Here is a 23,095-nt window from a genome sequence, read left to right as displayed (position 1 = left end):
TTTTTCAGATATATATATATATATAAATTAATTTGCAGTTCACCATCATATGTTCTGACTTTGCCCTTAGATTTTGGGTGACTTTTCTTGTCCTCTACATGATGAACAGCAGAGGGAGATGGAACATTCGCATTTGGATCCTTAGACCTTAAATTTATTCAAGCCGTGACCCCGACGGTACTTCCCTGGACTGACTCTCCCAGAGTAACCCTGGCAGTGCTCTCCAGGGCTTCCCAAGATCAGTGGGAAAGACAGCTCATCAGCACGGGCACATTTCTGGCATTCGCCTCCTCTGTGCCTTCGTGATCTCTGACCTTATTCCTTCCACGCTGGGGCGGTAGAAATTCGCGACAGGAAAGCCCATAGAACAGATGGTCCAAATGACTTCCGTGTCTGAGGGAGCGATTTACAGCTAGGCAGGCTTTGAGACCGCTGGCCTTTTGGACGCTGGCCCAGCTCACTCTCCACTGGGTGTACTGACCGTCCACTCCAACTTCAGGCTCCATTTGGAGCAAAATTGTGGCCAGACTGCCGTCATCTGCTGGTCTCCCACCAGAGTTAGACCAGTGGAAACCCCAGGGGAATTTCAGGCCCTCACGGTTTTGGGGGGGCGGGGGGGGGGGGGGGGGGGGTGTAGAGTTACAACTGTGCACCAATTAAGTGCAGCCTGCCCTTTTTGGTACAGATTGGTAGGACTGGGAAGGGGGCAACTGGGTCCTGCTGCCTGAGACAGAGAGCACTGCAGAGTGGACGTGCTCGACTTAGAAAGTCTAGGGGCAAAATAAAGATACCAAACAAAAAGCCAACCTTCCACTTCAATAAAGGCATCAATTAAGAGTCCAAAATGGTATAAACGGCCCAGTTCATGGGACAAATGAATAAAAAAGCTACAATATTTAGCCTCTCATTGTCAGCTTGTCGTACAGCAATACAAAAGATATTCATCCAATTAGAATATAAACACTCAGGCATCTAAGAATTACCACAAATAGTTTGTTTAAAACAGTGGAGAAGCAGAGACTTCCAGCCTCAGGAACTGGACTGCTTGGATCTTCCCAGTGAACCCGACCAGTCTTGCGATGTAAGCGATTCTGTTGCAGCATACGAAAATAATGCCCATCGATAATAATTACTTCAAATGCAAAGCCGGTGGATAAAAGAAACCAAAAATAGTTTTGTGCGCTTTGCCGTGCCTTGTTCTCGCTTCAGTCATGAGTGCCTTTCTGCTATGGTTCCAAATGAAAATCAACGGCACCGTGTAACACGTGAAGACAGAAATTACACCTCAGCTCGAGTTTCCTGGTGATCCGGCCAAAGATCTTCAGTTGGCTTTATTTATTTTTTTCAATGCCCGTAGTTTGAGGAGGGATGAAGGGAACCATCCACATCCACTCCCGGAGGTTCATGAAGGTTCCTTTAATGCCTTGGCCCACAAACTGACCAAGAGCCACACTCTTTCTAGATGCTGCGTCGTACCGCTGAAAAGCACGAAGGCAGCGCGACAACTTCAGGGACGAAGAATCGTCATCACCCAACGTTCACAGTAGGTCTGAAATAACACCACCTCCTGAAAACCCCCCCAAAAAAAAGAGGAGAGGGGAATTAAAACTGAGGCAGCGAATGGAACAGCAAAAATGAAACCAAGGTCTCAGAACGAGTGTATTTTCCTAATTACAAGCCACAAACGGACACAAAATTAACTTGCTCATCTACTGGCATTCATATGACAGTGGTTTTCAAATATGGGTTCATAAACTAATAGCTAGTGAGTGATGGAGAAAAACTCCGTCGAGAGAAAGAGGTGAGAGGGCAAATGATTCAAACACACCTCTCTCTCTCTCGTGAACAAAACTGCATCAAGCAAGGAGGGGGTAAGGAAATGGGAGAAATGTAACATGATGCTGATGATGGGTTCTGAATACCGTTTCATAGAATCCCTACAGTGTGGGAGGCGGTCATTCGGCCCATCGAGCCTGCACCGACAGGAACCCACCCCTATTCCCGTAATCCCACACATTTACCCTGCTACATCCCCTAACACTAGAGTCAGTTTAGCACGGCCAATTCACCTATCCCTGTAAACCCCATATCTTGACCTTGCTAATCTTCCTGACACCAATGGACAGTTTATCGTGGCCAGTTCACCTAACTCTCACATCTTTGGTGTGTGGGAGGAAACTGGAGCACCCGGGGGAAACCCACGCAGACACGGGGAGAACGTGCAAACTCCACACAGACAGTGACCCAAGCTGGGAATCGAACCCGGGTCCCTGGTGCTGAGAGGCAGCAGTGCTAACCACTGTGCCACCCTCAAAGGATTTGAAGGATTCTCAATGGTGAATGCAGTTTTTGAGATCTTGATGCCCTTCCAGGGCTCTTCAATCACGTAATAATCTCCCCATGAAGCAGAATCCAGCTCGGATAGCCCAATTAAATACATCACTTGCTACGTGTCTTTTCAAAGACTAACACAGCACAAACTTTCTGTTGTCCAAATCCTCTTGTCGAATCAGTACAGTTTCTAACACACCAAAAGCAATGAGATGGATGATTCAGAAAACACTATCATTTTAGATAAATACTAGAAATTAAATCTCTCTTTATGGATAAGTTTAAGATTATTTATTAGTGTCACAAGCAGGCTCACATTAACTCTGCGGTGAAGTTACTGTGAAAATGGGCATCAGGTTACAATTAACATTGCATGGCAAAATAATTATAGTTGAGGCCATTCATTATCTCTCAATTTATTATAGAAAATCCAAGTCTCTCTATTCTCGCACGCATTCTGCTGCCTTCAGCATTCTACCTGGAAGTCTATACCACATGTTGATAGTTGCTGTGTGAAGAATTTGTGTCTTCAATCGTCCAATTACCCCTTACTATTTTGACCTCGTGCCCCTTTTACTCCTATATTTTAATCTGAAGTAGTTTTTCTTAAACACAAACCCTTAATTTAGAATCTTGTATCAATCTATCAGATCGCCCCTCAGATGGATTTTGACAATGTCCCACATGACAGACTGATCAATTGAAAGCTCCTGGGATCCAAGGGAATGAGGCAAGTTAGCCAAGTGGCAGAAAGCAAAGGGTTATGCTTGACTTTTTTTTCCTCCCCCTCCATTGGGGTTCTATGAGGTTCAGCGCTGGGTTGCTCACTGTCCTGTTGCATATCAATGATAGAGACTTAAATGCAGGCGGTGTGTTTAAGAATTCACGGTTGCTGCAAAAATTGGGCATGTGGTTGATAGTGAGGAGGGAAGCTATAAGACTTCAGGAAGACATCAATGGACAGACTGGTTAGGTGGGCAAATAGAACTCAATCCGGAGAAGTGCAAGTTAATGGACTTGGTGACTGCAGACAAAACAAGGGAATCTTATTGAAACTTACAGGATACTGCGAGGCTTGGATAGAGTGGATGTGGGGAGGATGCTTCCACTGGCAGGAAAAACTAGAACCAGAGGGCACAACCTCAGGCTAAAGGGACGATCCTTTAAAACAGAGATGAGGAGGAATTTCTTCAGCCAGAGAGTGGTGAATCTGTGGAACTCTTGGCAGCAGAAGGCTGTGGAGGCCAGATCATTGAGTGTCTTTAAGACAGAGATAGATAGGTTCTTGATTAATAAGGGGATCAGGGGTTATGGGGAAAAGGCAGGAGAATGGGGATGAGAAAAAAATCAGCCATGATTGAATGGCGGAGCAGATTTGATGGGCCGAGTGGCCTAATTCTGCTCCTATATCTTATGGTCTTACACAATTAATGATAGGATACTGAGAAGCGTAGAGGAACAGAGGGAATTCTCGTCTACAAACCCTTGATGGCAGCCGGACAGATTGATGAAGCCAAGAAGGTACACAATATTTTATCTTTACTGATCAAAGCCTAGAGTATAAGAGCAGATTGGTTATACTAGAACTAGTCAGACCACAGCTCGAGTTCAGGTCAGGGGTGCATTCACACTACAGAGGATGATTTACAAGGATGTTGTCAGGAATGGAGAATTTAGTTACGAAGGATGACTGGATAGGCTGGTTTTGTTTCCTTTGGAACAGAAGTGGCTGAGGGGGGGGGGGGCTTCGATTGAGATGTGTAAAATTATGAGCAGCCTACATACTCTGTTAGAAAAGAAATCAATGGATGCAATGTAATTGTTGGAAGGTTTAGAAGAGAGTCGAGGAGTGATTTTTCACGCAGAGGGTGGTAGAATCTGAAACACTCAGCCTGAACAGGTGGAGGAGGCAGAAACCCTCATCGGACAGGCACCTGAGATGCCCTCCCCTCCAGAACTATGGACCAAGAGGTGGAAGGTGGATCGCGCTCAGCCAGCACAGATATAAATGGCATAAATTTTCCTGTTCCTATGCCTTCTCTTCAAGGTGAAATACCGAAGTTTCTTCCATAATTCTAACCCCTACAAATCAGTCTCTTTTGCACTGTCTCCACAGCTTAACTGTCTTCATTATCTCTCGGTGGCCAGAACTGGACACAGTATTGAAGGTATGCTCTGACCACAGCACTATAATCACTGTTTCCTGAGCCTTGTATTCTATTGTTTGGGCTATATGGTTCAACATTCTAACATGCTTTATTAATTGCTGTTTTTATTGTTTGGACATGATCAATTTTGAGTCAACTTGGACTCCCGTTCAGTAAGTTTTAGGCAAAGGGCCCATAAATGGTTTAAAAACCACTGCTATACTCAAATAAATAACAAAAAGCTGACGATTTATAAATAGAGGCATGAAGTATAAAAGCAAGCAGGTTGTCTTAAATCTTTATAAAAGATATAAGGAGTTTGATCTCAGCTGGAATATTGCAATCATTTCTAAACACGACACTTTAGGAAAAACATGAGGCACAAATTACACACCAAAGGTGAATGAGCAGGGTAGCGGGATTAATTGGCGAGATCATCCCAAGAGCTGGCAGGGAGCAGACGGGACAAGTGGCCTCCTGTGTTGCATCATAAAAATACTCGAAACAAATTGCATGGATGAATTTAATGGGATCCATCAATAAGCAAACGAGGGTGGAAGGAATAGGAGGATATGTTGATCGGGTGAGATGAAGTAGGAACACAAGGGTTGACAATGACAAACTAGGCCCGTCTCTCTGCTGCTAATACTATATACTTCAATGCACTTCAAACAGCAAACCCGCATGCAAAAGCCGGACCAGAAACTAGAGGGAGCGGTAGGGATGAAGGACGGGGGGGGGAGGGAGGGAGGGAGGGGGGAAAAGCACAGGTACCAGGCAAGCTGCGGGAGCTCCCACCATGGTCCTTACCTGCGGGTGGCTCAGCCACTTCCGCTAGCTCCTTGCCCTTCACTGCTCCTTCCAAAGGCTGACCTCTGTCCCCTTTGAAGGTTTTCGACTTAATGAAATCTTTCTCTTTACCTTTCGTTCCTTTCGGCCGTCCCGCTTGCTTTTTCTTCGACTTGCCGTCGCCCTTCACACCCAGCAGCGGGTGAACCTCTGCAGGAGGAAAATTAAACCCGTCAGTGACTGTCACTGAGCTCACCTGACACGGCAACACAGGCTCCCGGTCAACGAGAAAGGGGAAAGGATGGCATGGGGAAATGGTGGAGTCAGCATTTCTGCTCGATTCCTCCTGGCTTTGCTAATCCGGACACTTATAGACTGGTTTAAAAAATGTGGAAAGATATATCAAAACTGCTTCTTGTGTGAACGAAACTGTGTGCACAACAAAGATTTTCTGGTGGCAATCTTGGAAGCTTTTCCCCCCAGGGCAGAAATGACAATTACAAGGGAGGCACAAGTTCAAAATAAAGGGGGGGGGGGGAGAGGGTTCAGTGGAGATGTGCGGGGGAAGTTTTTTTTTTTTTACACAGAGGGTGGCGGGGGCCTGGAATGTGACCTTTGCGTAAGGTGGTATAAAAACAAATTCTAGCTCTGCTCAGTTTCGTTCAAGGTAATCGGTGCCATTAATATTCCCCAGTGGTTCAACAGCAGGGACTAACTCACCATATATAACTCTACAGCAACTGGGGCCACTGCTCACAAGTTATCAAGGACAGGCTGTGTTGTTAAAACATTGGTGATTTGGACAAAGTCCTATATGGATATGGTGCACCATACGCCCCTGAAGCAACGCTCACTGCGCCAAGCACACTTTACATCATAAGTTTAAGTAAAAATCTTAAAAGTTAAACAAATAAAGCTCTCACCTTGCTAAGGTAGTCAGTCAAAGGTATATTGTATTTATGTAGACAGTTTGAAGATCACCAAGGAGCAAAAAGCACGGCAACTAATAGAGGAGCGATTAAAATTGAGAGGATAAAGAGGTTAGAGTTAACAAAGTACAGATGGCACCAAGAATTGTGGTGCTGAAGTAGACTACAGAGATAGTGGGGGGAGCAAGGCCATGAAGGGCTTGAAAGCAAGGATAAGAATTTAAAACTGTGCCGCTGCTTAACCTGAGCCCTTTGAACTAAGGAAGCCTAACCATAAGATACAGGAGTAGAATTAGGCCATTCAGCCCATCGAGTCTGCTCTGCCGTTCAATCATGGCTGATATGATTCTCATCCCCATTCCCCTGTCTTCTCCCCATAATTCTTGATCCCTTGTTGATCAAGAACCTATCTCTGTCTCAAAGACACTCAATGACCCGGCCTCCACAGCCCTCTGTGCCAATTAGTTCCACAGATTCACCACCCTCTGGCTGAAGAAATTCCTCCTCATCTCAGTTTTAAAGGAGCGTCCCTTCACTCGGAGGTTGTGCCCTCGAGTTCCAGCCTCTCCCACTAGTGGAAACATCCTCTCCACGTCCACTCGATCTAGGCCTCTCAGTATTCTGAAAGTTTCAATTAGATCCCCCCTCATCCTTCTAAACTCCATCGAGTACAGACCCAGACTCCTCACCGCTCCCCACACGACAAACCCTTCATCCCTGGGATCATTCTTGTGAACCTCCTCTGGACCCTTTCCAAGGCCAGCACATCCTTCCTTAGATACGGGGCCCAAAACTGCTCACAATACTCCAAATGGGGTCTGACCAGAGCCTTATACAGCCTCAGGAGTACATCCCTGCTCTTGTATTCTAGCCCTCTAAAAATTTAGGTTAGAGAATACAGAGGCCATGAGTGAACGGAACTTAGTGTGAGTTAGAACATGGGCAGCAAAGTTTTGGATGTGTTCAGGTTTAGAGGGTGGATTGCAGGAGGCTCATCGGTGCACTGAAATAGTTGAGGGGTAACAAACAACTAGCATCAAAACCTCAGAACCCATGGGTGAGGGGGGGAAAATCGATTAAATTCAGCCAGCTTTCCACCTGTGATCACCAGCCAGCAACCCTTGCAGGAACTGCGCTCTACTTCAGCTGTGATGCCCTGCATTTTCAACCGAGCTGCCGTCACGCGCTCATTAAGATTTGCTACTCGCATGAGGTATCAGACCGTGACTGGTACTCCTGGAATCACTCCAGCAGGAGTCAGCGCCTTCAGAGAAGCAATCAAAATAAAACAGACTTGTATTTCCATGACGCCTTTTTGCACCCTGCAGACATCCCAATTAGCCCTCCTCATACCTAATGGAGGGCGTTAGCTATGAGGACAGGTTGGAGAAACTTGGTTTGTTCTCACTGGAACGACGGAGGTTGAGGGGCGACCTGATAGAAGTCTACAAGATAATGAGGGATAATGAGAGTGGATAGTCAGAAGCTTTTTCCCAGGGTGGAAGAGTCAATTACTAGGGGGCATAGGTTTAAGGTGCGAGGGGCAAGGTTTAAAGGAGATGTACGAGGCAGATTTTTTACACAGAGGGTAGTGGGTGCCTGGAACTCGCTGCCGGGAGAGGCAGTGGAAGCAGATACAATAGTGACTTTTAAGGGACGTCTTGACAAATCCATGAATAGGATGGGGATAGAGGGATACGGTACCCGGAAGGGTAGGGGGTTTTAGTTCAGTCGGGCAGCATAGTCGATGCAGGCTTGGAGGGCCGAAGGGCCTGTTCCTTTGCTATAATTTTCTTTGTTCCAAACTCAGCCAATGAATGACTTATGAAGTGTTGTCACCAAGAATGGGGTTGAGAAATTTGGAAAGCAGAGAGTTATCAATATAAAAAGAGCAAAAATGCTAGAGATAATTGGTCTAATGAGTAGCAGCTAAACCAGTTACCATCGCACGGTACTCCTTGTAGCTCAATGTTGGTCATCTTGGGTTTCTTCTTTGGAGGCTGCGATCCATCAGTGGACGCCTGCCGCTTCTTCTCTGGATTGTTCAGGTCATCAGTTCCGGAATTCTGCCAAAGCACAAGATGTCATGCAAAAGCCTTAAGACATGGAGTACAATTTTATTCACTCTGTAAGAACCATCCTGTGTACGTTTGGCTGACAAGTCTCGGGATCATGAAGTTAGTCCAGGACAGAAGCCCCATCAGGGTGAGCGATTACTCTGTGGTAGGACCAACCTACAATGTGGAGATGCCAGCACTGGACTGGGGTGGGCACAGTAAGAAGTCTCACAACACCAGGTTAATGTCCAACAGGTTTATTTGGTCTCACGATCTTTCGGAGCGTTGCTCCTTCATCAGGCGAGTGGCTTTCACGAGCTTTTGGAGCAGCGCTCAGAAAGCTCGCGATACCAAATAAACTGTTGGACTTTAACCTGGTGTTGTGAGATTTCTTACAGGACAAACCCAAGACTAGGATCAGCATCCACTGCCAATGTACCCCTCCCCTCACCCCATTTCTCTGATTGGAGTATTCCATTGATGCTTTTTTTCCCTAATTATGCCACAATGAGCTGTCTCACAATATTCCACCGCATTAAGATTTTAAGGAAAGGCCAACATTTATATAGTATCTTAAAGGCCCTCAAGATCTCCCGAAACCAGTGGAGTGCATTTGTGGAGTCTAGTCACTGATGCAATGTAGGAAATGTGGCAGTCAATCTGGGCACGTCAAGGTCTCAACAGCAATGTGATAATGGCCAGATCATCTGCTTCAGATGTAGGCTGCAAGATAAATATTCACCAGGGAGAAACACCCCTTCTTCAACTGATGACATGCATTCTTTTACATCTAACTAGGTGGCACGGTGGTTAGCACTGCTGCCTCACAGCTCCAGGGACCTGGGTTCAATTCCCGGCTTGGATCACTGTCTGTGTGGAGTCTGCACATTCTCCCCCGTGTCTGTGTGGGTTTCCTCCGGGTGCTCCAGTTTCCTCCCACAGACCAAAGGATGTGCGGGTTTGGTTGATTGGCCATGCTAAATTGCCCCTTAAAGTGGCAGGGTAAATATGTGGGGTTACAGGGATAGGGCTGGCTGGAATTGTGGTTGGTGGAGGTTCGATGGGCCGAATGGCTTTCTTCTGCACTATAGGGATTCCATGATTTTATCCTGCACTTTAATTGTATTTTCTGCAGTGACCTGATGCACAAGCAGCAGTTTTCATTTTGGAATGCTGAGTATCAGAATGATTAGACAAAATAAAAAGAACAAGGTCTATCCAGTTCACCTTCTACCATGCTTGGCAGTCAGGTGGAACGGTTGCTAAATGATAGCAATCAATAGAAACATAACATAGAAACATAGAAACCCTACAGTGCAGAAGGAGGCCATTCGGCCCATCGAGTCTGCACCGACCACAATCCCACCCAGGCCCTACCCCCACACATTTTACCCGCTAATCCCTCTAACCTACGCATCCCAGGACTCTAAGGGACCATTTTTAACCTGGCCAATCAACCTAACCCGCACATCTTTGGACTGTGGGAGGAAACCGGAGCACCCGGAGGAAACCCACGCAGACACGAGGAGAATGTGCAAACTCCACACAGACAGTGACCCGAGCCAGGAATCGAACCCGGGACCCTGGAGCTGTGAAGCAGCAGTGCTAACCACTGTGCTACCGTGCCGCCCCTATCTCGACCAATAAGCCTATAACACACCCCAGACATGAGGCAAGGAAAATTCCAGTGGCGACGAGTTTGGGACCCACAGACAAAACTCACCCACTCCTCCCAAGTTTGCTTCACTGGCTTGTCTGAAATTATTCAGAAACAGAACCCCAAAATATTAAGGGATAGCAGGATATGGACCAAGGGCAGACAGAAGGGGTTAGTTTAATTTGGCGTCATGTTCGGCACAACATCGTGGGCCGAAGGGCCTGTTCCTGCGCTGTACTGTTCTATGCATTATTAACCCAATACATCATTAACATCTTTAAACACTGGGCAAATATTGAAAAATCTACTGACATAATACCCCTCCCCCTGCAAATGGAGGGCTATATCTCAGGAAAATAAACATTCTTCTGATAATAAACATAGTTACATCATGACATAGAATCCAAATTAAATAATCTATTTCTGGAAAAGGGCATGCTGTCAAAGCTTTTCATCTTGCATTCATCAGGACAGACGCAAGAATGCCAAATTTCGAAGAGAACTACAATTTATATTGCATGAGAAAAGGGTGCCAAGTATAGACGACCATTCATGCAACCCCTTCCCACCATCACTGCTGAGTTACGATGTTATTCCCAAATCCCACCTGGACTGCTTCAGGGGGAGGTCCGTAAGGATTCTCTTCAGGATCCTCCACTTCTGGAGATATTGGGAGATACAGCAAGGCTTTGCAGTCTTCAAACTCTTCATCACTAAGGCAAAACAAAGAATGCAGCATATGAAATCACCGACATTGTCCCCAAGTTATTGGCTGCTCTATTCACAAGGAGAGAAAGCAACTCTCTCCCAGCTGGGCTTCCATAAGAAGTGTTACAGAGTCTCGCTTAAGGCAAATGGAAAGTGACCAAGGCTGTGCAGTTAATCAGAGAAACAGCCCATTCCAGTCTGAACTCATGATTCACTAACTGCAGGTTCCTTCTCTCGAGGAAGGTATATAGTTTTTTAAAAACTTCTTGAAGGTTTCAATTCTTGCTGAGGAAATATTCAATAAGCAACAGAAACCAACAAGCTAATAGACTATTAGACATAGAAGGCATGGCACCAATCCAGTACACAAACACACTCCAGTGCTGAGCTGGACACTTCCCAGCAGGAGCTGCTGGAAAACAAACTGGAGAACCCTGACCAGCTCGGAATCTAACCATCTCCCCTTGACATTACCATCACTGAATCCCCCACTATCAACAACCTGGCAGTTACCATTGACCAGAAATATAACTGGACCAACCATATGAATACTGTGGCTACAAGAGCAGGTCAGAGGCGAGGAGCCCTACAGCAAGTAACTCACCTCCTGACTCCCTAAAGCCTGTCCATCTACAAGACACAAGTCAGGAGTGTGATGGAATACTCCCCACTTGCCTGGACAAGTGCAGCTTCAGCGACACTCAGCACACCACCTAGGACAAGGTAGGCTGCTTGATTGACACCCCATCCACAAAGATTCACTCCACCACTGACGCTCAGTAGCAGCAGTGTGCACTGATACACTGCAGGAACTCACCAAGGATCCTCAGACAGTGCCTTCCAAACCCATGACCATTACCATCTCAATGGACAAGGGCAGCAGATACATGGGAACACCACTACTTGGCAGATCCCCTCCAAGCCACTCACCATCCTGACTAGGAAATGTATCACTGTTCCTTCACTGTTGCTGGGTCAAACTCATGGAACATCCTCCCTAATAGCACTGTGGGTGTACCTACACCACATTGAGTGCAGCGATGCACAAAGGTGGCTCACCACCTCCTTCTCAAGGGCAATTAGGAATGGGCACGCAATGCTGGCCTAGCCAGCAATGCCTAGAATGAATAAAAGAAAAACTATTTCACAAAATGGTGCATCCACATTTGCTAGCATGGTGCATAATCACAATGTGTATCTAAGAATACAACAGTGCATTAACGATAGAACAGTATTTCTACACTGGAGAAGCACTCACTTTCTTTACATGACGAGTGTTACTAACCACTGTAAACAGCCTGGAACTCTCAGACATATTGGGACGGTCTGCTTTAGTCCCTTTGCCTTAAAAAGAATATACTGGAGATAGTCCAAAGGAGATTCACCAGGCTAATTCCTGGGATGAGAGGGTTGTCCAATCAAGACAGACTAAATAGTCTGGGTCTGTATACCTTGCTGTTAGAAGAGTGAGGGGTGACCTTATTCAAACATAAAAGATCCTGAGGAGATTGACAGGGTAGGTGGTGAGATGTTTTCATTAGTGGGAGAGTCTCAAACAAGGGGACATGGCTACAAGATAAAGGACCGGTCATTTAAAACTGGGGCGCGTAGAAATATCTTCTCGCAGAGGGCAGTGAATCTCTGGAATTCTCTGCCCCAAAGGGTAGTGGAGGCATTAGAAGTATTTAAAGTGGAGGTGGATAAATATTTGATAGATCAAGGAGTAGAGGGCGATGGGGAAATGGCACAGAACAGGAGCTGAGGCCATGGTCAGCCATGATGGTATTGGATGGTGGGGCAGGCTTGAAGGGCCTGGTGGCCATTTCTTGTGTAAGGGTGGCACAGTGGTTAGCCCTGCTGCCTCACAGCGCCAGGGACACAGGTTCGATTCCCGGCTTGGGTCACTGTCTATGTGGAGTTTGCACATTCTCCCCGTGTTTGCGTGGGTTTCCTCCCACAGTCCAAGACACGTGCTGTGCTAAGTGGCCGTCCTTGTGACCATCACCACACAGGCTGCAGTGGTTGAAAACAGAGGCTCACCACAAACTTTCCAGGACGATTAGGAAGGGGCAGCGTAGCCAGTGCTGTAACGCACCAAGGAGAAATAAACTGAAAAAAAAACTATATTAAAATTGTCAGGAGGAAGAGGACAATTTGAAGCTGAAGCAAGGTTTCTGAAGCACTTCTGACAATGTACTCACTGTGCCAGCTCAGAGGAATTCCACAGCTTGGGTTCTAAGTTCATGCATTCCCCATTACACAGCTTATATTCCGTTAGAGTTTACCTACCTGCTACAGAAAGCAGCAATAGGGTCTACAGATGTGACATCAACCTCTTCATCCTCTGCCGCATCGCCACCTAAAAGTATTTCACACAGAAATAGGTCAAAGTTTAATAACAAAACTGGGATGTGCACTTTAGTATACAAATATATATGGGACGCGGCAGTGCAGGAAAGCACTTCATCGACAGCTCACCCTACTCAAAGAAGCAGAATCTTCACGGCCCAAAGCAGCACAATCCATCTTTTAAGGACTGGCAAAATATTAAAAACTTAAAATGGTCTTCTGTGAAATTTATTAAGAGCAATGCTTTGTCTTTGAAGAAAAATAAAAATTTCCCAGAGGAATCTATATTCCAATGGAGGTTAACTAGTCCATGCTGTTTTCTGGACACTTGTATGTCGTGATAATGACATCAGCAAATCCTTCACGTTTTTGAGAAGTTAGTGCATGCAAACCTGTAGACTCACATCAGACACTCAAAACTCTTCTTAAAACCACGTTGACAAGAAAAGCAAAGCTTTTGATAGGGAACCGAGTTAACATAAATCACTCAAATGGCAGGACTTGTATAATGTCCGACAGAACTGCTAAATAATAATAAATGCCTGAATAATGAGAAAAACATTATTTGATTCTTGTATGTAAAATAACATTGGAGTCACAGGTGAACCAATGAAGATTTCCCAGTTTGGCTAGTAGGGGGACTCCATGGAAAAGCAGGCAGCACATCTAAAGCACACTAAGATTTAGAATAATTTAAACGTGGTATTGTGAAGTGCTGTGCTACTAGTTCCTTACTGTATCCTTTCATTTAAATTGGGCGGCACGGTGGCACAGTGGTTAGCACTGCTGCCTCACAGCGCCAGGGACCCGGGTTCAATTCCCGGCTTGGGTCACTGTCTGTGTGGAGTCTGCACGTTCTCCCCGTGTCTGCGTGGGTTTCCTCCTGATGCTCCAGTTTCCTCCCACACTCTTAAAGATGTGCTGGTTAGGTGCATTGACACGAACAGGTGCCGGAGTGTGGTGACTAGGGGAATTTCACAGTAACTTCTTTGCAACGTTAATGTAAGCCTTACTTGTGACTAATAAATAAACTTTACTTTAAATTAATTTCTTTTAAAAATCGTGATTATTATATTCACTTCGAAAAACAAATGATTTTCATTGTGGGATCGTTCCAAAACGTTCCCTTCTCCCATTCTAACTATTTTCACTAGTCCCAGTGCAAGGCAGAGGTTAGTCCTATAGACAGCTCCCAACCACCTTAATCAATCCAGAATTAGTCTGCCAGCAGAAACGAACCTCAGCTGGAAGGAAAGAATCTTTCTCTTCCCCAACCCATTCTACCTATTTCAACTAAAACTTTTTTTAAAAATTCATTGATGGGATATGGGCATCGCTGGCTGCCCAGCATTTATTACCCATCCCTAGGTTGCCCAAAGGCTGGCACTGCAAGAATGCCCATGCCCAGGGGACACCACTCCCTCCCCCCCCCCCTACCCGACCCCCTGGGGGGAGGACCCGATTGTCTCCCCCCCCCTTCACTCCAGCGGGGTCAGGCCGCTAATGGGGAGCTAATGTAATCTCCGCTGGAGTGAAATGCTCTGGCGGGGAGGAGAGGCTAGGGGCCTATGAGATCCCTATGAGGGGAGCCTACTCCCAGTTTAGATACCGCATTTGATTTGATTTATTATTGTCACATGTTCATAGAGAAGGAAAGGAGAGAGTGCAGAATGTAGTGTTACATCCCCTACTTCCTCTCATGACGCTACATTATATTTCTCTTACCCCAGCCTTGGCTCAGTTTCAGCTCTCTCACCTCTGAATCAGAAAGTTGTGGGTTCAGGTCCCACTCCAGGAAATTGAGCGCATAATCCAGACTGACAGGTTAGTAGAATGCTAAAGGAGTGCTGCCCTATCGGAGGTGCCATCTTTTGAGAGAGACATTGGGGGGGCGATTCTCCCACCCTGCCGCGCTAATTTTCTAGTGCAGCGGTAGGATGGGGGGTAGAATCTCATGGCCGGAGATGCGTGGGATTCACACATGCGTTCCCGTCACGTCCGCATCTCCTAGCTCCTGATTTCCGGCACCATCAGGCAGGAAGACCAAGTAAGTAATTTAAATCTTATTGTAATGTAATTAGCAGGCGGGGGATTGAATTCGCCAGGCCCCTAGCCTCTCCTCACCGCCAGAGTATTTCACTCCAGCGGAGATTACATTAGCTCCCCACCAGCAGCCTGACCCCGCTGGAGAGAAGGGGGGGACAATCGGGCCCGCCCCGCAGGGGGCCAGGTGTGAGGGGAGGGGAGTGGTGCCCCCGGGCATGGGCAGCCTTGCAGTGCCAGCCTGAGCCCCCTGGCACTGCCCAAGGGGCAAGTGCCCATGCCCGGGGGCAGTTTGGCACTGCCCATCAGGCACGGGGCATTGCCAAGAAGGCAGGGCCTAGGGGGCGATCGGTCAGGGTGCCGGGGGGGGGGGGGTTCAGTTGCCACTCTGCATTGGGATCAGCCGGGGCCAGGAGGGAGGCCAGCGATCGGGACGGGTTGGGGGTGGAATGAGGAGGTTTCAGCGTCCCGGCCTTGAATAGGCCCCACCCCCTGAAATTTAACGATATTCGCGCTGGTGACCTCTGCATTCCAGAGTGTGGGAGATTCTTGGGAGTTCACAGCGTGAATTACTCCAGTTTGCCCACGAATTCAAAACTTAGAATTTATTTGGGAGAATTCCGGCCGTTAAGTGGAGGCCCTGTCTTCTCTCTCAGGTGGAGGCAAAAGAACCCAATATCATCTGATGAACAGGAAAGTTGGACTAATATTTATTCCTCCGCAACATCACTAAAACACATGGTCTGTTTATTATCCGACAGCACTTTGTGGGATTTTGCTGTGCATAAATTAGGCGCCAAATTTCCTACATTACAATGCAGTGACTACACTTCAACGGTATTCTGCTTTTTGTAAAGAGCTTTGGGACATCCAGGCACCATATAATTGGAAGTCTATCTTTTAGTGTTTCTAGACTATCTCATCACACTTCATGTTACTTCATGAGCAACTTCTTCAAGAACAGCATTAGCAATAATCTGGAAGCAGATACTCCAGGTTGCAGCGGTAAAGCAGATGTTAGGGGAATGAATAGACTTAGTAAAAGTCACCCTGACTTCAACTAAGAGCAGATGTTAGTCAAATGCTTATATGCCAGTGAATTTTACACATCCGAAGGCAATGGTTCCCAAACTTTTTTCACTGGGCCGCACTTTCGGAATAAAAATTTGCTCGCGCCACACCGAATTTTTTATTGATAAGAAATACATTCAAAAACAAAAAAAAAACAACTCCTAGCAGTGCTTGATTCATAACATAGAACACAACTATTTTATAATATGATCATGGGACATCCAGAAAGTATAAAACAATCACTTTGGAGAAATATCTAAACCATGTTTAAATGTTTCTTTGATTGTCCTTGAATCTTCCCGCCACACTTGCCATCCTCTCTCGCCGCACCAGTGTGGCGCGCCGCACCCTTTGGGAACCACTGTCCTAAGGATTTGAATTAGCAAGACCTTGGTTGTTTACTGCTAAGACAGACATCGAATCAGACCAGATTAAGTGCAGCCTCTCGGAAGATAGGAAAAGACAGATAATCTCTCATTAGGAAGAGATAAAATCTGCTTCGGGTGAAAGGTTGAATATGTAAACAAGATTGGAATTTAAACAATGTTCTACGTACATGACCGGTGTATGAATATAGTGGAAATCTGTGATTTGGTAGAGTGCTACATCAGAGGAGAGTGCTGTTGCAGGGGTCTGTCTGAGATAGTGCTCCCTTTGCAGAGTGCTGTATTAGAGGACAGTGCTGTTTCCACAACACAGTAAGAAGTCTCACACCAGGGTTAAAGTCCAACAGGTTTATTTGGAATCACGAGCTTTCGGAGCGCTGCTCCTTCCTCAGGTGAGTGGCTCAGCCACTCACCTGAGGAAGGAGCAGCGCTCCGAAAGCTCGTGATTCCAAATAAACCTGTTGGACTTTAACCCTGGTGTTGTGAGGCTTCTTACTGTGCCCACTCCAGTCCAACACCAGCATCTCCACCTTATGACATCCACAACACAGGCACATGGCATTAACACGACCATCTCCCAGCTGAGCTTACAGTGCACTCAGCAGTACGTAGCCACCACAACTAAAACAGGACAGACGTGTCTTACCGGTCTGTTCTGGCTCGCTCTTATCTTCATCTTCAATATCAAACTCCGATTCTCTCTCTTCATATTCAACGTTTTCATCCAACTCTTTGAAGTCTGGGGCAAATGCACTCCAGTTTTCCTGAGGGAGAAGCAATGACCGCCTTAGTCAAACCGTCTACACCAGGAGAACCAACCGCCACAAATCTGAAACGGAATTAAAGGCTTCTGGGAGGCGAAAGGGAAGAATTTAGGAAACAATGGGCGGGTGGGCTGAGAGGGAAGGAGGGGAAAGAGAAGGAACCATTTGCTCCACAGCTGGTCAGGCCAGTCTTGCATTGTGGGATAGTTTATTAAAAATTCTTTCATGGGATGTGAGTGTCGCTGGCTGGACCAGCATACCTTGTCCATCCCTAACTATCCTTGAACTAAGTGGCTTGCTAAGCGCCCATTTCAGAGGGCATTTTAAGACCCACATTTGTGGGTCTGAAATTACATGTAGGCCAGGCCAGGTAAGGAGGCAGGGGGCAGCACGGTGGCACAGTGGTTTGCACTGCTGCCTCACAGCACCAGGGACCTGGGTTCGATTCCCGGCTCGGGTCACCGTCTGTGCGGAGTTTGCACATTCTCCCCGTGCCTGTGTGGGTTTCCTCCGGGTGCCCCAGTTTCCTCCCACACTCCAATGACGTGCTGGTTAGGTGCATTGGCCGTGCTAAATTCTCCCTCAGTGTACCCGAACAGGCGCCGGAGTGTGGCGACTTGGGGATTTTCACAGTAACTTCATTACAGTGTTAATGTAAGCCTACTTGTGATTAATGAATAAACTTTAACTTTTATTTCCTTCCCTCAAGGACATGAGCGAACCAGATGGGTTTTTGTTTTAAAACAACAATGGTTTCATGGTCATCAGTAGACTTTTTAATTCCAGATTTTTATTGAATTCAAATCTCTCTTCCTCACCACCCACTGATCATCCCGCTTTTTAAACTTCAGCTGGGGCCAATGAATACAGGGGTTCCCGACAAGGGGAGCCTATTATCAATTTATAGCTATTCCATCACGCATTTCCTTTCCTCAGCTCCCAATCTCAGTCAGGACTGACTTGGGTGACAGTGAACTGATAGGAAGGCCAATGAGTTATAAATAACTCAACCGTAAAATCGACCTTTGATGTTGTCAGGCTGGAAAAGAATAAAACAAGAGACAGAGGACGTATCATAGAATCCCTACACTGCAGAAGAGGCCATTCGGCCCATCAAGTCTGCACCAACTCTCTGACAGAGTATTTTACCCAGGACTTCTCCCCGCCCCCTCCCTATCCCTGTAATCCCACACATTTATCATGGATAATCCCAGCCAACCTACACATCTTGAGACACTAAGGGGCAATTTAGCACGGCCAATCCACCTAACCAGCACATCTTTGGATTGTGGGAGGAAACCGGAGCACCTGGAGGAAACCCACGCAGACACGGGAAGAGCATGCATACTCCACACAGACAGTCACCCGGGGCCGGAATTGAACCCGGGACCCTGGAGATGTGAGGCAGCAGTGCTAATCACTGTGCCACCCTGCCGTCCATGTCCAGCAAATGTTCAGCTTTTAGACACTCCATACTCATCTGGACTTGGCTGCCGCCTGTTACTTGATTACTTTCCAAGCCAATCGGCCAAGCGGTCGGGTGGAGAAACACATATTAAATATATATTTTAATACGTTAACATACAAATAAATTGTACAACTGCTTTTTCCACCGGCTGTCTGTTGAAAACTCTAGTTCATGTTGGAGTTCTGGAGCTGAGAGACACCCTCTCCACAATGACCATATCACACATGGGAATCGAGACACCAAGTGTGGCCTAGACAGGTACCATTCACCCTTCACCTAATGCACGCACGCCTTCCAGCATGGGCCACTATCAGCAATGAGGATTCTGGTGTGGGTATCTATCATGTGACAGTACTCGGTCTGACGGATCGCCCCACAGATCCCAGCTCCAAGAAGCTAAATTCAGCCCCGGCACTTACCACTTGATTCTGAGCCCAAATGGACACGACCCCACTCGATATCGAGGCTATTATCGGTCGAACCGGGTGCCACTAAAGAGAAATTTTACAGGCAAAGGAAAATAAGTTAGTTAACCTTTATCTTAATTGCAAACATGTCTGAGTTTTAGTGAAATAAGGACTTTTGTCAAAAATGAATGAAGAGTCGAATATTCAATGGGAAGCTGTAATTTTACACATGTTTACAGTACAGACTGCCTGCCACTGTTGAAACATAAAATTGGGAACCTGACAGGAGCAAATGATCACTGGCCAAAGCATTGAAATTATAGGAAGTTCCCTCGGCTCAGAAGCAACACATCTCTTATACTACCTTCCACAACCGAAGTTAGCACCTCTGAACGGTCACAACATGCAGTTAACCAACACAGAAACATTTAGCTTCATTCCCACTAAACCAACAGGGTGGGAGGAAACTGGGCAGGAACATAATTTGATTTGATTTATTATTGTCACATGTATTAACATAGTGAAAAGTATTGTTTCTTGCGCGCTGTACAGACAAAGCATACCGTTCATAGAGAAGGAAAGGAGAGAGTGCAGAATGTAGTGTTACAGTCACAGCTAGGGTGTAGAGAAAGATCAACTTAATGCAAGGTAGGTCCATTGAAAAGTCTGACGACAGCAGGGAAGAAGCTGTTCTTGAGTCGGTTGGTACGTGACTTCAGACTTTTGTATCTTTTCCTAACAGAAGGTGGTGGAAGAGAGAATGCCCAGGGTGCGTGGGGTAACCTTAGCACAGGCCAGTTAGAACAGAATCATAGAATCCATACAGTGCAGGAGGAGGCCATTCGACCCATTGTGTTGCAACGACCACAATCCCACCCAAGCCCCATCCCCGTAACCTCATTTATTTACCCTGCAGTGGAGGAGGCGGCCATTTGGCCCATCAAATCTGCACTGACCACAATCCCATCCAGGCCCTATCCCCATAACCCCATGCATTTATCCTAGCGAGTCCCCCTGACAGTAAGGGGCAATTTAGCACGGCCAATCCACCCAACCCACACATCTTTGGACTGTGGGAGGAAACCGAAGCACCGGAGGAAACCCACGCAGACACGGGGAGAACGTGCAAACTCCACACAGACAGTGACCCAAGCCAGGACATCGAACCCCGGGTCCCTGGCGCTGTGAGACAGCGGTGCTCACCACTGTGCCACCCGTGCTGCGTCTCAATTTGACTGCAAGCGCCAGTGAATACCCAAATTCTTCCACAGGAAATGGCCACAATCCTCAGACTAAAATGTGGAGTCTGTAAATCAAGTCAAGTTGGAAAAAGATTTGAGACAATTTCTGGACAGTCGTCAGATTCAGTGATTCGGCTGGGCAGTAAGAATTGAGATGGATGATTATAAACGACCAACTGATTGGCAGAGCAGCGGCTAATCTTGCACCGATTTTATTTGCCCTTCAATGTGGGAGAGCCCATAGAACCACAACTCAAATCAGAAGAACTCAGTCATTTTGAGTGTGGCTGTGATCAAGAACGCACCAAAACTAATTAGCCACCAATCGTCACTTACCGCTACATCCAGCAGCAGCTCTCCCCGGGTGCCGTGTAGAATCTTCACCAGGTTCCCTATGCTCTTCTCCCAGATGTAAAGTGCGTGCTGACGTGCCGAGCCAGCACAGATATACTCCCCATCACCGGAAAAACAGCATTTCTTCCAGGGAGTCCTGAGATTGAGATAAACCACCAGGTCATATATATATTAAAAAAACATAACCTGCACAGAATCTCTTCACATCTCATTCTGGTGTTAAAGGTAAATGATACATCGACGCTCACCGTACTAATGACTTGTGATTTCTATAAACAGAAAGATTCGACTAATTGAATGAAAACAGGAGATCTCAACGTTTTTCCATGATTAACATAAGCAAAAAGGATCAATTTTGAAAGAGTCATAGAGGTTTACAGCATGGAAACAGGCCCTTCGGCCCAACTTGTCCATGCCGCCCTTTTTTTTTTAGAACCCCTAAGCTAATCCCAATTGCCTGCATTTGGCCCATATCCCTCCATACCCATCGTACCCATGTAACTATCTAAATGCTTTTTAAAAGACAAAATTGTACCCGCCTCCACTACTGCCTCTGACAGCTTGTTCCAGACACTCACCAAGGTGCCACATCTGACAATAATTCATCAATGGAAAGCCATTAGATAAAAACAAGAATTCTGTCATCTTTCATTAATTTGATGAAGAATTAATTCAATCAAACAAAGATCTGACACTCTGGGAGTCGACTCAGTCTCCTCAACATTAACAATTTTCGTATGAAAATGGTTAAGGCCCATAGCAACACACTGCTGTATTTGTACCTGCTGTACACATCTGTACCTGCTGTACACATCTGTACCTGCTGTACACATCTGTACCTGCTGTATACATAGTTACGCTATCGTTAACCAACTGATAGCGCATCTCCAGTTGTTTAATTAAGTACCTACCTGTTCACCAAGTCCTGCAGCTTCTGCATAGGCTCAGGCTCCCCGTCGCGCCCGCATGTCAAAATCTCCCGGCCGTCGTACACTCGAATGATTCTATCTGCTGTGTTTATGAGGAAACAGCTACCGAGATAAAGGCCATAGTTTAGAGAAGGCAGATAACATCAGTGCGTTGAGGCAGAGAGAAGCTGAATCAATGGCTCTCACCCAGCATGGAAATAAAACGCAGTGAGATCTATCTAATGACCGCAACGAAACATCAAAAATCAAATTGAACCGAGGACGACACAAGTGCTCGAGGATGAAGGTTCTCACTTGTCTCACTCGGCTTTAAGTCAGGAGAGAAAAGAGAGAAATTATTAAACGGGTTAAACTGAATATTTTGTGGGGACAGGGCAGGGGTAAATGTTAGATTAATTTCACAGCGTTCAGTAATCCAGATTGAAATATGTTTTCCAAACTTCAATACAAAATAAATAATCTTTATCTCTTGCATTTCCTTTTTTAAGACGCACACAAACATTTGGAAAGGAAGGCAAGAATAATGCCTTTGGTGTAGAAGTCAAAGAACTGCATGGATTACTTACCCTTTTTTTATGCAGTATGGTCGAATATCAATGATTTCCAAATGTCCATAACGAAGATATTGCACCCTCTATCTGAGTCCATCAGGACTACATCTCTACTTCCCACACCAACTAACCATGTCACATTTTGGGAGAGGAGGTTTCTAGTGCGTCACCAGCCACGTTCTGTTGCTGTCTCATCTCCTTCTCGCCCAAGTCATTTAGCATCAGATTCGTACAGCCAGCATGGTTAGTCTGGGACGGCTAAATCCCAGGCTCCAGGGATGTGTGACAATCTAATATACCAAGTGCCCTGCAGCACATTCAACATCTATCCTGCTTCTCGAGTGAAAAAGGACTGATCCCCTCTCAGCATAAGAAGGGGTGGTACATTGTTCTACCGTTTAATTACATGAACTGGTATAATGCAACGCAGTTCCCCCAGTGGTTAAGGCAGAGTATAGCTGAGCTTAAATAAAAATAGAAAAGTGCCGGAAATTCTCAGCAAGTCAGGCTGCATCATCAGGTGAAATATCATCCACCCGAAATGTTAACTGTTTCTGTCTCCACAGATGTCGCCAGTGCTGAGTATTCCTAGAATTTCCTGCAAGAATTTAACTGCACCTCCCCCCTCCACCTGCCGACACATCGTTCAAGCTCACACAAAAAAAAACAACCATTGGAAAACGTGCCAGTGTGTTCCCAGCACTGACAAACCTATGTTCATAGAATCATAGAAACCCTACAGTGCAGGAAGAGGCCTTTTGGCCCATCGAGTCTGCACCGACCACCATCCAGGCCCTACCCCCATATCTCTACATATTTACCCGCTATTCCCTCTAACCTACGCATCTCTGGACACTAAAGGGCAATTTTAGCACGGCCAATCAAACTAACCCGCACATTTTTGGACTGTGGGA

General features: G+C 46.2%; 1 protein-coding gene across 2 annotated transcripts in view; it reads right to left on the bottom strand.

Annotated features, from left to right (window-relative positions):
- Nucleotides 1-797: 797 nt before the first annotated feature.
- The window catches only part of rbbp5 (retinoblastoma binding protein 5), a 38,226-nt gene continuing 15,928 nt past the window's right edge, over nt 798-23,095 (bottom strand). The window contains exons 7-15 of one of the 2 annotated variants that reach the window (XM_078242055.1): nt 21,613-21,732; nt 20,684-20,837; nt 19,119-19,190; nt 17,114-17,231; nt 12,908-12,977; nt 10,518-10,623; nt 8,139-8,262; nt 5,289-5,477; nt 798-1,567 (exon numbers count right to left, since the gene is read on the bottom strand). In XM_078242055.1, coding sequence (XP_078098181.1) covers nt 1,539-1,567; nt 5,289-5,477; nt 8,139-8,262; nt 10,518-10,623; nt 12,908-12,977; nt 17,114-17,231; nt 19,119-19,190; nt 20,684-20,837; nt 21,613-21,732 — 982 coding nt within the window. In that variant the 3' untranslated portion in view covers nt 798-1,538. The remainder of the gene's footprint in view (nt 1,568-5,288; nt 5,478-8,138; nt 8,263-10,517; nt 10,624-12,907; nt 12,978-17,113; nt 17,232-19,118; nt 19,191-20,683; nt 20,838-21,612; nt 21,733-23,095) is intronic. The other variant, XM_078242057.1, reaches the window with a different exon arrangement.

The sequence above is a fragment of the Mustelus asterias genome, chromosome 25 (genome assembly GCF_964213995.1).
Source record: "Mustelus asterias chromosome 25, sMusAst1.hap1.1, whole genome shotgun sequence".
In the NCBI taxonomy this organism is placed as follows: domain Eukaryota; kingdom Metazoa; phylum Chordata; class Chondrichthyes; order Carcharhiniformes; family Triakidae; genus Mustelus; species Mustelus asterias.
The sequence above is the reverse complement of the archived record's forward strand: the minus strand, read 5'-3'. Positions and strand labels throughout refer to the sequence as shown.